The following is a 17,135-nucleotide window of genomic DNA, read 5'->3' as shown; positions in this document are numbered from 1 at the left end:
GGGCTAAACATGAGCTAATTATAAAACTAACTGCAAAACCCCTATACTAATTCGTGAGATGAATCTATTAAGCCTAATTAATCCATCATTAGCAAATGGTTACTGTAGCACCACATTGTCAAATCATGGACTAATTAGGCTTAATAGATTCGTCTCGCGAATTAGACTCCATCTGTGCAATTAGTTTTGTAATTAGATTATATTTAATACTTCTAATTAGTATCTAAATATCCAATGTGACATGTCCTAAAGTTTAGGACGCCGGATCCAAACAGGCCCTTAACCAATTTCGTTGTAGAAAATGCACGCTCTATAGTTGCAGTTGAAACTAGCAAAGTAAGAACAAAGCGAACCAACCTACAGATTAAAAAAGAAATATTAGTACTTAATGTTTTGTTTTTTTTGTTAGGGGAGGCCATGGCCCCGCCGGCCCCCATGCAGTTAAAAAAATTGACTCTAGTCTAGCAGAATTTCAGTTGATCTTTAGGGTATGTTTAGGACTGCTATGCTCCAAGTTTTACAGCTCTGCTCCAGTTCCAACTTGCCAAACAACTGTAGCTCCAACTATACCAATTTCAGAAAAAAAAAAAGGTAGATTTAGAGGTGGCAACTTCAAAATTTTTCTGGAGCTCCTCAAAGGGTGCTCCTAAAAAAACTACTTCCATACCTTCTCTTCACTCTTTACATGTACAGTTTCGAGGATAAAAAAAAGGACTCGCGACTCCTGTTCTGACTCGGGACTTTCTGTTCCGTCGCCGCCCCCTGCCTCTGCCTCGCGAGTCCGCTGCTGCCCCCGCGAGTTCGACGCCTCGTGACGCGTGAGTCTGCCGTCGCCCCTGCGAGTGCGCCGCCCCCTGACGCTCGCGCGTCCGCCCCCGCGAGTGCGCCCCCCCTGCCCCGCGAGTCCGCCGCGCCACTCGAAGCCGACCGTGTCGCTGGCTGCCGCTTCGGTACCACGGGCTTCTAGGTCGCCGACGCCGGGCAGAAGCAGCACGCGAAGGAGAGGGTCGAGTACCGCGTGGAGGCGGCCGGGATGGTGGTAGCGGCACGCGTGCCGCCGCTCGGGAGCATGGTTCCGATCGAGGTGCCGCCGCCACCAAGGGCCATGCAGCTGGCACCGGTGTTCCATCCGATCAAGTGCGTGCGTGCTGCATAACTGCTATGCGCGTGTTTTAATTACGAGAAGCTACACGATGCAAGAGCATCAGAAAATGCCTGCATTGCAGATGGTGTTGCAGTAGTAGTCTTGAAGTATGTTTGATTGCAGAATTTTGTCATGTACTTTTGAAAATCGTATGTCGTATGTTTAGTTCTATCGGAACGAAGACAAAGTGCTTATGCTTGTTGATTTTTCTCCTAAAAGGCATGGAAAGGATAGAAAATCTCTCATTCCTGTCTGGATGGATGCTGTAGCAAAGGGCACTATAGCGGCGGGTACTGTAGAGGCGCTGTAGAGGTGCGGGGAAAAAACACCCAAGGGTAAGAGTGACTGTTCCCACTGGTTCCTATAATTCCTGGAGCTGAATTTGCATCTGGTAGCCAAACATGTACATAGCTTCTCATTTTTCTGAAGTTGGTAGAGTGGAGCTACGAAAAGGTGGAGTTGATGGAGTGGAGCTATTTTTTTGAGCGGAGGCCGTCCCAGACAGGCCTTAGGCAGGCAGAAATGCGGTTGATTTTTTTGGTTTACAAAAATCCAACTGTAAGTAAACGTTTTTGGACGCTAAAATGGTATTTCTGTACTGATCGAAAAAGTTGGAGTGAAAGTAGAAACAACAAGTATAATTAAGCTGATTGTAGCATAGATGATATGGCATATGTGTTTTCTCAGTAAGTTCCTCGTTAAAACCAGTATGACATGCACGACCGGCAATTTCTAATTCACCCGGCCAGGAGAAGGCCAACAACAGTAATTCATGCCACGCGTGCCGTGTACGCACGAAGACTCGGACATGCATGCATGAAAAGCCATTGATTGAAAAGTTTGGCCGGAGTCAACGTATAGGTGGGTTCAGGGTCAGGCACGAACGCCCCACACCACCGGCGTGCTCTTCCGGGTCGCCGGCAGGGCCGGTTCAAACCGGTTGCGGCCGCGCGCAGCAAGTACATGTAAACCGGTGCCTACGACACACGGCGCGCGCGCTAGTAGCAGCTTCTTCGTGGTCCATCGACGGCGACGTGCGTGCCGGTGGCAGTACGTGCCATTGACCCGCCCGGTCGATCATGTGTGCCCCGCCGCGGAGGTGCGAATCGAAAGTCTCCTTTGAAGCGGTCGGTCTTCTCTCCTGGATTGATTGCCTGACCGCCTGGGTTTAGTTTTGGTTGGTTTCTCTTGGCCGCCAGACAAGCCCGATCGACGCCCCCCGGCGGCCGGCAACTCGATCCAGGAAGGTTGCGAGCAGCTGGCGGGGGCTCTCCTCTCGCTTTCGCCTGGGGCCTGCCGTCATGTCTATCTGATTGGTTTTCGTGGAGTGCGCAAGTCACCGGGTTGACTACTACTCGCGTTGCATCGGTGTGCGTCACAACACACGCAGATGCGTGCATGTTGATTCGGTGCGTAGTGACATAGTGGAATCGATGCGATGCGAATCCAAGGTCACGGGTGAATCCAAGGTCTCGATCGTGGGATGGGAGGCTCATCTTCCCCTTCTTGCTATGTCCTCACTCTTCCTACTTCGCTAACATGAGGTGCAGCCGCAATCGTAGCTGCCTGTGCGTTGTTAGATTCACATATCCACCCAGCCGTTTACTTCACCACTTCCGATCTGCTTTCCCACCTCGCTGTATCTGCATGTCCGAGAAGTGGTGTGATTGGTGAGCACATGTAGAGTTTGTGGCGGCATGACACAATCAAATAAAACAATGCACGCATACTACAAACCTGGGCACTTATTTCTAACCATTGGATTGAAATTCACGTGAGTCTGAAACTCTGAATTCATCCATCTTTCGTTCTCATGCATGGCAGAAAAGTGGGTGAGATGGAAAAAAAAACACGAGACTTTCTAGAATATTTTATTTTTCTGCCAAGAACATTTAATTGCTCTAGAGCATTACAAATCAGATAGGCTTTTGCCAGAACGATGTGACGGATAAACAGCACAAGGCTTAAATATAGTATTAGTTATCTTGCATGAGAGACATTTTCACTACAGGCATAAGAGGCTGAGAGTTCTGCGTGTACCTAATAAGGGGAATGTACCCTGATATAGAATGGTGGCGTCTAGACGTGTTGATTATAGAAAAACTAAGTGGTCAAGTAAAGACCTAGAATATTGCATATTCGTTGGTGAATTCAAGCATGTTTTTGAACGACAAGTACAAGGAGTCAAGGTGCAAACTGAAGCTCCTGAGAACGCTAGGCACTTCTAGAAGGATTAGCAGAGGATATTGGCCAATCTGATCTAGAGTGCAGTATGCGTTCGAGCGTTTTGTTTCTGCTCCCCAGGGGCATGCTTTTCTCTCCTTGGCCATGGGGTAAACTCCAAGAGAAAAAATCGCACGGAAAGGAATTGTATGAGGACGTACAAACCATGACGAACTTTCACTAAAAACAAGAGCAGTGGAGGACTTCTTTTCCGTCTTGGCACAATCCTTTACGCTTGACTGGAACACCAAAGAACTTAAAGAACTAACTTTATTAGTTGCCTATCCAAAGCTTGAGGAGGTATTAGGATGTGGGACCACCTCCCTGGCTGCTTCCACACAAGTTCGCGAAGGTCAGGGAGAAGATTCTTACATAAAAACTCAGTCAACTGATGACATTTACTTCCTCCATCCCGCAAAGAGTGACCCTTTAGTTCTGTCCTAAGTCAAACCATGTTATGTTTGATCAAATTTATATAAAAATATATCAATACTTTTGATGTCTAACAAGTTTCATTAGATTCTTTATGAAATATATCATCATAGTATACCTATTTAGTGTTGTAAATATTGATACTCTTTATTCTAAATTTAATCAAACTTAAAACAATTTGACTTAGGACGAATCTAAATGGACACTTTTGCAGGATAGAGGGAGTATTTCTTTAAGACCATATCTAAGGGAGTAGTGATTCCATTTCCTCTAATAAGGTCACCAATTCAGCGTTCTGAGACCATGTCAATTTTTGTTGTGATATTTCTACCTCTACTTTTAACCGATAATTAATGACTGGATGCTAAAGTGATTAGATCATCGCCTTAAGATAGATGGGGAAAGATGCTAACACACCCGAGAACAATTCTTGCATTGCGTAAGGGTACTGGGTGTAGATCGTCCTTCAAGCCATATGACGCAAGTTGATGACTAATTCTCACGTGTTTTCATGACTAGTGCGCATGGTACGGATAGCAGGTATTCACAAAAATAAATTGCAACATCCAACGGAGCAAAACCGAACTCAAAGAAAAAACAGAAGAAAAATATCACCATCTCACGGAACTGGTCAGTGTTAACAGTTGCCCAAGATATACAGAACGACTAGTCCTTTTTTAGCTTTGAGGTGACCGATGACCATAAATCAACAGTGACCGAAACACATCCACGACGAAGAGCAAGCCTTAATGAGGAAGAGTTCAACTTGTTTGGACGTCCAAAATTCTAGGAAAATGGCATTTAGCTCCTGTCATCATTATGGAAGGAATCTTATTTCTCAACACCCCCCCCCAATTTCCATGGTTTCGTACTCCAATATTGTAACATTCAATTTCTGACCTCATACTTCTTTTGATATGCAAATTTCTAATTATTAAATTATTTCCAATTTAATTCCTTGGCGTAGCCTAGGTTCCACGTTCTTCCCATTAGAGCTTGTTCGGTTAAATCCCCTTCCCAAGGAGCTTGAGAGGATTTTGACTTAGCAGATTTAAACCCCCTCAATCCCCTTCAATCCTCTCTAGTCCCCTCCAAACCGAAGAAGCCATAAATTAGCCCGATTCCCTATGATAGCAGTACAAGCGGGAAAATGAGTCATTCCACTCCCTTATGAATCTTTAGAGAGAAGTGTTGTGTTGCATATAGGTGAAAAACTTTTTTTCACCATGCTATTCCATTCCGGATTGAGTGACAAAACGGTTGGTCACAAGTTGAGTGCTCTTTTATTCTAAGTCAAGTTATTAAGTTTGACCAAGTTTATGAAGTAGTATATCAATATTTATGACATCAAATATGTATATTATGAAAAAAATTCATGACAAACCTAATGATGATGTTTGTACAAACTTGATCAAATTTCAGATGGTTTGATTTAGGACAAAGCTAGAAGTACATTTTTGTGATAGAGTTGTATGAACACTACTACAAAACATGGCTTTAGTAACACCAACTTATGTTACTATAGGTCAATAAATGTGTTACTAGGAGACTTTGTAGCGTTACTATATGCGATGTTACTATATTATGATGTGTTGGAAAAAAAACTATGTGTTCCATTACATCCTAAAAAGTGTTACTGTTCTAGAACACAATTAATGATCTAGTGTAAAATTTGTCAAGTGTTACGAAGATTATCTTTTGTAACATATTTTCTTAGCTCTAGTAACACTTCCATATTGTGATAGGAACTTATAGTTCGTAACACATATTTACCTATTGTAATACATTCTAAATTTTCAAAAAAGTCATTATTACACATTGCATATGGCAAATACTGTAGACATAGATTTTTTTTTTGAGTAAACGCACACATTGCACAATCACACAAAACCATAATTTTCAATAATCACAAGAAGGTACTTTGATCCTAGAAAGGAAACAAACATAATATATATATATATATACATGTGATAGTATACATCATGTGACAGTTTATGTATATATAAAAGTCTTTACAAATTGGAAAGGAAATTCATTAAAAGTATCTAGAAATCCTAAAATTCATTGTTTCTTGATCCATTCTCGAATGCATCCAAATATAAGAATTCAACCATCGGTCATTTCAACCTGCATTCAGAAATATATCTTTATTATGGATCATTTTAAACTGCATAAGAAATTGAGCTAGTTGTAAAATTAAATATTCAAAAAAGTAACTATATCATACACAAATCAAAAAGCAATTGATACTCTTTCGGCACAATCATCTGGTCTTTATAGATTGTAAGTACAAGCATATGCACAACCTACAAATATCAGGTAGGCAAGACTAAATGCATGTTATTGTGATGGTGACAATAGCTAATAACCTCAATTGCAAACATCAGCTAGGCAAGATGCATGCCAACAGCAGCACAATCATGAATTATTTGAAAACCACATGGTATCTATGCTCTATGGATACGAGCCAGTACCCTACGGGAAAGCCACGGGCACAATCCAGAGCAGTAACTAGCAGAAATAAATTGATGCTTTTAGTTGGCACAAAAGAAATATTTCTATGCCAAACTTAATATGACGTATCACCGACCAAGCTGTTTTCATTGTTCATATAGGCAGAGTTCGCCAATCTCCATATGGCACCAGATAAAAGGTAGCATATATAGTGGTACTCATATTTACCAAGTCACTTGAAGGAAGGCCGACACAATTCTAAGTAGCATTTTGCTGAGAGGCACCTGAAATATGTCACTTATGTGAGGCTCTAATGTTTTCAGTCAAATCTGTTTTCAATGAAGATTACTTTATTAGTATCATTGCAAGAGAAGCATGCTATCAAAGGATACAATAACTGTTCCATGAAATATCTGCCCAAAGAACTTTGACCTGATATATGACTGAAAATTCTGGTGTAGACTACATTATTGTGTGTTCTCGTTTGATACTCAGCAGACCCTAAGGTTATACCTTCAATTACCATGCATGACATCCCCCATCAAATAAACCCTGCATCAAAAGGAGTAGCGGCAATATCTATTCTCAAACATGGTAATTGTATAATCATGTAGACAATAGCAGGCAGTATGGAGAAAACCTTTCGATTTAACTTTGAAGACAGGTGCAACAGTTGGTAGTAACCATTTTAATTGATAAACAGAGAAATATCACCAAGCTTGCATTACAGAACAGGGCGACACGCTTGGTGGGACGTCAGCACAAATGCATGTAGGAACTAACAAATTAACGCAAAATAGCTGAATGACGGATGGATAATCTAATCTCTACCAAATTAAATGAGATTGGGATTTGGGATTTGGAAACACTGACCTGGAGAAGGCAGTTGCAGAGGACGCCACCTCCGAGCTGAGCGAGATGACGACAGCGCGCACGAGTTCCACAGGCGCCCACCTCCGAGAATCCGCTCGATGGGAGTGGTGCTGGTGGAACGGCGCGAACGAGGAACTTCTCATTGATCTACGCTAGGAAGACCACGCGGAGGATGTAATGGCGGGCAGCGGCGAGGAACCACCAAACCAGGGCGGGTCACGGAGGTCCGGCACGGCTGTGTTTGCCAGTGGCGACGGCAAGTCGTCGCGGGCTCGCTGCTGCAACCAACGGAGACGGCGGCGCGACGGCGGGTGTGGAGTTCGGGGAATAGGAACGGACGCACAGGGGTCGTGGGAGGGGAGGGCGATTTTGTGTGGGTTTTTTTTTAAGCCCTAAGAAAGTGGAATTTATCTAATGAAGTAGGCTAATTTATCTTGAAATGTGGCATTCCACAACTTTCTAAAGTTTAGATATAAGCCTATCTTAAATTCATGGGGTGGGAGATGAAAATTGATTTTATAGATTATGATTATTATAATGGAATTCAATTCTTATAGCACGCTCTTGGACTCGCTTCCCTATAGCAGAAGTGCAGTACATAAGTATCTCTCCCATATCACCAACAATAATATATAAATATATTCTACGTACAATTATATTAGCTTAATTAATTTGTGTCTAAATTATAATTATTAGAATGGAATTCAACGATATTGGTCTAAGTGTTTTTTTATGTGGGGAGGACGAGATTACAAGGAGATTACGGATTACGTTTTACAAATTTTTAAACTATCATGTAACTAAAAAAAACTTGATCATAGAGGATATAAGCATTTTATTTTTCCTTTCAGATTGGCCTAGGCCAATCTTACAAGCACACGCGCATATTTTATTTATTCTGCAATTTATAAACATCACATTTAGATTTCGACGCCAAGCCTGGCTTGTCTCGATTTGGCTCGTTAGCATAACGAGCCAGCTCAGCTTGTTAAGTAGCTCAAACCATCTCGTTAATTTAGGATTAACATCTCAACATATATAAAATATTAAAAAAATAGTAATTATGAAGTTATAAACGTTAAAATTCACCATGCATATAGCACCTCGGCTGGCTCGGCTCGGCTCATCTTTGATAGCTCGGCTCCTATGTTGGACCTTTAGCCTTCCAGGTCGTTTGGTTGCAAGTTCGAGCTAGCTCGTTAAAACAAACAAGCAAAAATAGCTGCCCATCTCGTTAAAAATTTATAACACTTTAGTCGTAACATTATTCTGTATGTGTTACTATATACTACCATATTTGTAAGTGTAACATTAATTTTGTGTTACTATAATTGCCCTTTGTAACACGACCTCACATAACAAGTGCTATGTGTTACAACCTTTGCCTGTTACTATGAAACTTTTTTTTAACACATTGATGACTATCTACGTTCTGTAGTAGTGGAAGAAAATTATCTGCTTTATTGTGGGTTAGCTCACTTTCCTAGGATGGCACCACAAGCGGAAAAAAATATGAGACAAGACATTCCTCTCCTTCAAAAGTTTTTCTGCTTGAACTGAACTTTCTCTGCTGGTGAAAATACCACCCCTAAATAATCCAAGCATGCCGGCGAGGTACCACGATCGATGAATAAGTCCGTTGTGGTGTGTACCGTCGTTCATTCATGTCATGTCGCAAGGGACCAGAGAGGCTGCCGGCCACCTTCCGGGAGACAGCCGCGATGCTTCCTTGCGTCGTCGCCGCCGGTCGTTTGCATGTGCCCCGGCTTCACGGCAATCAAATTCACTTTCAGAGCCAAATTCACTAGACGCAAAAGTGTGTGCTGACCGACCACAAAGGTAGCTAGCTATCTGTGAAAAGAACAAACTGCAGACGTGTAGAGCTAGCTTGGGTTTTTTTTTTGTACGTATGCACACTGCACACAGTACCATGCCTACGTATACTGTACTGCAATCAGTAACGTCATTAGTTTACTACATTTCCTATACGCTTTCCAGTTTCCATTTGTGTACGGTGCTACAGGGTAAAACACAGCCAGATCTTCTCTCCACTGTGTGCTGCTGTAACTATTTCAATTGATAATCTGCGTGTCCCAGTTGCCATTAAGAAATTAAATGAGGTTTGAACATCGGCTGTTTCAGTAAAAAAAGATATTACATAGACCAAACCACGTGGTGGAATGACTCCTTTGTAAATTAATTGTCCCGCCTGGTCGTTCAACCGCAGCACAAGTTTTTCAAGAAATCTGACCACTGCAGATATCTGAGCTGTCGGACATCCGCGTTAGAATGAACTGGAATACACCATTTGGCTTTCATACATACATATATGACACACCATGTGTAATGCGTTTCCCGTTGCCCCATAGAGGATTTCAACTCACCCAGTCACACACATCACCCCCAATGCCAAGTGGTGTGTGAGTTCTTGCAAGCTTGCATCCACAAGTGGCGACGCAATGGCGGCTGCTCCCCAAAATCATGAACTTTGAGTTCAACTTTTGGTTATCTTAAGAGTTTGTATACTTGCACTGGACTATGGCTTTGTTTTGGGCTGCTAGTAGATTTGAAAGTTGGCTGGATACCCGTGTAATCCACTTTACAAATTAAAAGTTGATTGATCCAGTATAGCTGTTTCTTTGTATATAGAGCAAGAAAATATACAGTATATGATAGTTTATCAGGTTTCATGCAACACTATAGTTCATAAGGAAATTTAATTAAGCTGCACTAGCTAGAAGGGCTGACTAGGCCTCTGGCCTGTGCATGTTAACGCGTGGGTCAATATGTTTTTCTTAAAAAAATGAACGTTATTTTAGCTAAGCGAGGATTTTCACAGATCCATGGAAATGTATACCAGGAGGTATCACAATTTATAACTGCAAAGGTATAAATTTTGGGTATCTAGGTAGTAAAATTATGTTACCTCTTGGTACCTTGTCAATGCTAGCAAAAAAAAATGTCTAGCGCATCTGTTTCCCGTGGACTATCCCATATAATGCAAAATTCTTACATGAGGCACAATCATTTCAATTCTTATTGAGTAGGAAGATTTACAACAATCGATCGAAATGAGAGTCCTTGTTCATGCATGAAAGAATTCTTCTTCTTTTTTGCATTTTCACTAGCTACAACCAACTAAGCTACACATGCAGTTTGCTTATTACATTATATAATGGACAGAGAACCAAATTCTTTCATCGTTTGCGGCACACGGCTGGCTGACTAGCATGCCACTACTGAACTACTGTCTACATGGATGTCACGTATAATTTTTTCTCCTGAGAAAACTACTTTTTTAGTGGGTACGAACCGAATTCTTTGATTATTGCCACTAAACTGCTGACGGCCCTAATTAATTAGCACATATCCTTTGTTGGATGAATAATTGGCGTATATCCTTCTTTGAATGGATAATTTAGCATATATCCTTCTTTGAATGGATAATTAGCATATATCCTTAGCTTGTGGTGCTGGTGCCGGCCATGCATGCGCCGATTATTACCGCCCCCGGAACCAGCTGGAACGAAGTAGTAGTAACTTTGTTGTGCCGAAAGGGGGTATCGGTGATACCGCTGATACGTGTGGTTCTCCTCTTTGCCGTAGACTCTTCCAAGGAAAAGCACCACCGAGTCGTCGCCCAAAGAAGGGAAGATCAGGGATGATGCCGGAATTCAGATCCTTCCATGCTGTTGAACGCCCTTTTCAACACTTCGTCCGCGGTCTTCCCCATGACCCAACCGGTGCCGATCCAGAGTAGTGAGAAAGTGACCAGATCAGCCCCGGCCAGTTAACAATTAATACGCCGATTTATTTACTAATCACACACGACCAATGACCAGTTCCTGCTTTCTTACCGCATCTCTAGTGAGCCGTCTTCGTCTCCCCCGTGCACGTCCCACGTTGTTTCCTATATATATACTCTCCCTCCTCCCATGGCATGAAACACATGTACAGATCGATCGTCCTTATAGCTTGGAGCTAGCCAGCTTCTACCTCCGATTCGACAACTCAACATCACAAACAACACCTATCACGGCGCATTAGATTGTTCATGCACGTCCTTGCAGCTCCTCCACTCGCGCTGCTTGGCGGTCTCGACCATCGGGACAGCACAAGGGAGCTTGGTGGACGGCCGGCCATGGACGACGTGCTGTCGCAGATCCACGAGGGGTTCCGGCTCGCCACGGAGCTCATGGCCGAGATCCCGGCGACCCAGAACGACCAGGCGTACCTCGCCGAGCGCTGCCACGGCATTGCGCAAGCCTACCTCGCGGCCATGCGCATGCTGGGGTACCCGCACGGCGCCGACGACTTGTCCCCGCCGGCGCCTGCGCCGCCGCATCCCTTCGGAGGCGGTGGCGGCGATGGCAGCCACGGCCACCTCCAGCAGCTGGACCTCCTCCGCCCGTTCCTCGGCGGCGGATCATCACTACCAGCGCAGTTCCCGCAGCACCTCGGGCGCCTGCTGGAGTCGTCGCCGTTCGGCACGCCGGGCGCCGACGCGTTCGGCGCGGGCACATCGGGCGGCCCGGTGAGGCGGCAGGCGTCGTCGTCGCGGTCGTCGCCGCCGGTCCAGCCGCGGCAGCACAGGAGGAGGTACGTCATCATGCGGATGCGGCTGCAGCTCTCCCCTCGTTGGTTGGCGTACGTTAGGGTTCTGGCCGGCCCGGCGCGGGCCTGTTCGTTAATTTTGGCGGTCAAGAGTTCAAACCCGGGCGAACGGAGACCCTTTACCACGTCATCGCATGGAAAAGGCCAGCGAATTTTCCACGCACGCACCTGGTATTTGTTCTCCGATGGCGACGGCGACCGGCGACGCTCTCTCCCGGCCCAAAAATTGCGTGCCAAGTCATGCGGCGTTACATGGGGTTCATTTATTGGGACAGATGGATACTGCTGCTTTAATTTAGCTACTACGCGGGGTTAATAATTAGGAGTTGCTGATGGTGATTAGTCGATTCTTAATGAAGATACTCTATTATCTATATATAGCTTGTCTGTGAAAGAGGCTGTGGGAGGAGTAATCAAGATTATTTTTATTAATTTGCAGGAGGGAGAGCGGGGAGAGGACGACGATGATGGTTCCGGTGCAGCGGACGGGCAACACAGATCAGCCACCGGACGATGGCTACACATGGCGCAAGTACGGCCAGAAGGATATCCTTGGCTCCAGATACCCAAGGTAACCAAAGCCTCGAATCTGTTTGCAGCGCACAAATTTACTTTGTTATTTGATGATGATGATGGTTTAGTTCTAGATATTGTCATATTGATAGCTGCAACTTCCAATAGTTAATTCTTTTGTACCAAAATACAAGTTACGAGAGGAACTGAGATTAATAATATACTCCCTCCATCCCAAAATATAGTTTCATTTAGCTTTTTCAAAAGTAAAATCTTTTTAACTTTGACCAACAATATCTCTAAAAATAATTTATTTCAACTAGAAAATGTTACATATTATAATAGTTGGTTTCATGATAAATCAACTAACACTATTTTTATGTTATTAGTCTCTATGATTATTTCTCTATTCGCAGTTAAAGTTGACAAGATTTGATTTTGAAAACGTACGTAGCTATATTCTGGGACGGAGGAAGTAGTGTTAATTAAGTCAATACTGCCAATCTCATCTCAATAATAAATCTAACTCATATCACAACTCAAATGATTTTCATTGGCTGGATTTCAAAGGATTTCATGTACCCATGATGGTGTATATTTGTCTGCCTTGCTATTGAGCTATTTGTCTTTGACCTGGAGATTCAAGTCACTAAGCATGCTTACACACCATTTCCTATATGTTCGCACGGTTGTGGTCGTTCACATTTGACTTCAGATTGCCTTAATTGCTTCACTTTTCATGCTTTCCCACCGCAAAGGGCAGCATCAATGAGTTGAGCTGGTGCAAAGTAGTAGTAGTAGTAGTAGTCGTCATCGTCGTAACATATATATTGCCCGGTTTTGTTTTGTCAAATTAAACCAGCTGGCTCGTGCGTATTCTGTCAATGTTTGCGCGGGAAATTGATTAGAAAACATCATGTCAAGTCCATATCATGCACCGTCGCTCGTAGGCAAGAGGTATCCACCACAGAAGAAATAAACCATGAGAATACAAAATAATAGTGTGAAAGGCTAGTGTGCAAAAGCGACCAATTTACGTAGTGAAGAGAGCGTGCGCGTACACAATATCGACATTTCCTTTCAGAGTCCAATAATAATTTTCAGATTGAAAATCGAGCATGGCATCTTCTCAATTTACACCATGTAGAATAATCATTCCTGTATTTCCTCAAAAAAAATAATCATTCCTGTAGTCCTATGGAGACACAAGCCAAAATGCATGTATTAAAGGCGTTTCCATCAAAACTCAAAAGTGATTTTGTTTCCTGAGAAACGTTGATGGTTTTCAGTTTTCACTGGGGCGCATTATGAACTATATCGGTGAATGCCCTACTACCCTGCAGCATGCAAATTAAAATAAATTTATATTCAGGATTCATAGCTATATATATACTTGTGTGTTTGTTAAGTAATATATAATACATGCATGTACCATTGCTTCGATGTATATAGTACGGTGCTTGACGACTGATTTGCAACTTTGCATGTTGCTACCCATAGGAGCTACTACAGGTGCACCCACAAGAACTACTACGGGTGCGAGGCCAAGAAGAAGGTGCAGCGCCTGGACGACGACCCCTTCATGTACGAGGTCACCTACTGCGGCAACCACACCTGCCTCACCTCCATGACGCCGCTCCTCACCCTCCCAGCCCCCAACACCGCCGCCGCCGTCTCGACTGCCATTGCCAACATGCTAACCAACTCCCCGCCAACCGGCTCGGCAGCAATCCTCGCCGGCCAGGACCTCGTCATGGCGCCCGCAGCCGCCGAGCACCCTACGCCGCCGGCACTGTCCACGGCCATCCAGCTCGGCATCAGCTGGATGCCGTCGGAACTCGTCAGCTCCAGCGCCGGCCAGGGGAGCAGCAGCGCGCAGGTGAACGCGTCGGCCGCCTCAGGGAGAGACTTGGAGTACCCGGTGATGGACCTCGCCGACGCCATGTTCAACTCCGGCAGCAGCGGAGGGAGCAGCATGGACGCCATCTTCCCTGCTCACCATCACGACCAACGTGATAGCTAGATGCTTATATATGGATCACGCTATATGCATCCGAGGACCAATCTCCCCTGGGATTAATCTTGATTCGAGTTTTGATCTAGCTAGTAAGCCATGAGATGATCATTGATGACCGTTTAACTTCCCCATACGACAACAGCCATGTAGGTGTAGGCATGGTACGTATATAGGTTTAAGTTTATTCTTCGATCTTTAGCCACTCAAATTATTACTAGATTAATTCGCGGCTAAGCCGTGCTAATAAAGGTGCTCACAGGTATAGAAAGAGTGAGTGTATGATGAGTCTCAGTCCCGCTTGTAAATTAAATCAACATTTGTATTTGTGTAACACTTAGTTTCAAATTTCACTCTAGCCAGAAATTTAGAACGATGGAGGTTTATGTAGGTTCATGTAGTGTTTGTCTCTCATCTCTAACGCAGTGATAGTTTCTGCACACCAAACAACATACTGTATTGTGTAACAAGTAGGCCTTTTGGTTAATTAGCTTACAACGTATGTGTTTATTTCAGAAAATTCCAATTGCAAGTTTCTCTTCATTTGCTTATGGTGTACTGATTTGGTATAGCTGTTTCATGAGGTTATTATTCGAGCACGCAACTTGCTCATCATACAAATCCAGACAGTAAGGAAAACCTTTCTGTCTTTTTTTTCTTTATTTAGTTCAGCTGCTTATTTCACCATCGGTAGACATTTTACCTCATTTATTATGCAAAAAGTTGTTTATATGCCGGGGTTGTTTGTTATATTAGTAGAACTTAGTTACCCTCACCGGACATCAGTTCTTGAGCTTGAGAGAGAGCTAGGGTTAGGGAAGAGGGAACAGGCTTTGACCAACCAAATCTTTACATTAGAGAGTGAAAATTGTGAAAAACTTGGAGCTCTCTTGAGCTGGCTCCTACCTCTCTTGTATTATTTGCTTCATCTTCATAGTGGATTGCATGTCACGCTGTCACTTGTGGTCTTTCCTGATATGGCTTCCCACGTATTAACCTTAGTGTACACTCTCGATTCGGTATTTTTCTTGGTATAGTGTTGATTCTCCATCATATTGTATGATATCGGTGCCAATATTTGATCCAATTCATGGTGTATATATGATCGGCATATATATGAGGTATACATGTGTTATTTGACATATTTGTAACGATCCAGCTTAGGAAAACAGTCATGCTCACTTTAAGTGGATCATACCTACACTACAACATGCTTATGCGTTCATCCTCGCTTCGCATAAAATGGTCAACCCAAGGTTGCAATACCTTCTAGAGGTAGCTATTTAAGTTAGCTCATCCCACTCCCCACTTCCCATTTAGAATTATTCTTAGAGCTACCATGCCTTATGCATGATACTCAAATTGTTGGTCCAACTGGCTCATGGGCTGTTACATACACCCACCGTTAAGGACTCGACGCCCTCATTGAGAGCTGAGCTAATTCACATGTACACGGACAAGGGTTAAAGATCAACTTTCCTAGCCATGTTCGTACATCCAGTGCCAGCTATACTGTATCCACACAGGGCCCACGCATCATGCGCACCATGCTCACGCATCAAACCCGCACGCGCACGTGACACAGCGAAAGTTGGCTCTTTCCCTCCTGCACATTGTCACTACACAGGGATACTCAACAACTCCGCTCACACATCTATATCAAAGCATCCGCAGAGTTAAACTAATCACCACGATTACCACAAACTCTAGTAAGAATATATGCTGATCAGAACACATATGAATGAAGCATTGCAATGACATAGACCATCAAGAATTGATAGGCATAAAGTACATGTAGCAGTTATATATCAAGGATCCAAACAATCCTAGGGATGAACAAAGGCTTTACCCCATCATCTTACAGAGATTGACGCAAAAAGGGGTGAAGGAGACTCTGGAGAACGTCGTCACCGAAGATGGCGACGAGGGGGTGCAGGAACACCTTAGTCCGATCGGCCTAGGGCTCCTCAGGCTGATCGGCCTAAGGGCTTCCTTGTGCTTCCTGACTCCGGCTGACGTTGGTCGTCGCGGTGATCTGATCTAATCTCTAATCTCTATTTTTCATCTTGTAGTGGCGGTGGCTAGGTCTAAACTCGTCGGAATCCTCCTCCTTGTCGGATGTCTTAGGTATTTATAGTTGGCGGCATCGATTGGAGTGCCTTCGAAGCCTAGTATTTGGAAAATAACCCTAGGGACGTTGCAGGCTTCCTCCTCTAGGCCAGAAACGGGCCAGATCGATTAGACCCCTCTGGGCCGATCAGAATGCCCAGTTTTGGCCTCCAATGCCCGAGCGCTTCATATGAAAGTTGTAGATCTCATCGAGCTATGCAAGTTTCCTTGTAAACTCACCCCAATCGGAGTTCGGATGAGGAAGATATGGCCCGTGCAAGTTTCAGCTCTTCCTGCGGGCTTGCAATTCAATGTTCGTACGAGTCGACACTCTTCAGTCTAAACGGGTCTAGACCATCTTACCTATTTGGCTTGCAGAAGTCAGATAGGAGCTCTCGTCGGAGTTATAGTGCCATTTGACTCAAGAAAACTCTATAGTGTGAGCTGTGGTAAATAAACATAAAAGGAGCACACGTCTTTCCCCTCCTCATATGGTGCGGTAGCATCTCTTTACTCCCTCCTCCTCGTCTAACTTTGCTTAAGAGCGTGTTTGGATCCTTGGACTAAAGTTTAGCCCTTGTCACATCGAATATTCGGATGCTAATTAGGAGAACTAAATATTAGCTAATTATAAAACTAATTGCAGAAGTCATGTGCTAATTCGCGAGATGAATCTATTAAGCCTAATTAATGCATCATTAGCAAATGGTTACTGTAGCACCACATTATCAAATCATGAATTAATTAGGCTTAATAGAT

At 43.7% G+C, this 17,135-nt stretch overlaps 1 protein-coding gene across 1 annotated transcript; it reads left to right on the top strand.

Moving 5' to 3' along the window:
• The first annotated feature begins 10,893 nt into the window (after window positions 1-10,893).
• Window positions 10,894-14,661, top strand: LOC117846900 (uncharacterized). Its single transcript, XM_072292313.1, has 3 exons — window positions 10,894-11,725; window positions 12,180-12,311; window positions 13,754-14,661. The coding sequence occupies exons 1-3, from the start codon at window positions 11,181-11,183 to the stop codon at window positions 14,274-14,276; spliced, it is 1,200 nt and encodes a 399-aa protein (XP_072148414.1). The 5' UTR covers window positions 10,894-11,180; the 3' UTR covers window positions 14,277-14,661.
• The last annotated feature ends 2,474 nt before the right edge of the window (window positions 14,662-17,135 follow it).

Source organism: Setaria viridis, chromosome 3 (genome assembly GCF_005286985.2).
Source record: "Setaria viridis chromosome 3, Setaria_viridis_v4.0, whole genome shotgun sequence".
NCBI classification, from domain to species: domain Eukaryota; kingdom Viridiplantae; phylum Streptophyta; class Magnoliopsida; order Poales; family Poaceae; genus Setaria; species Setaria viridis.
Note: the sequence above shows the minus strand (reverse complement) of the source record. Positions and strands in the feature narration are given on the sequence as shown.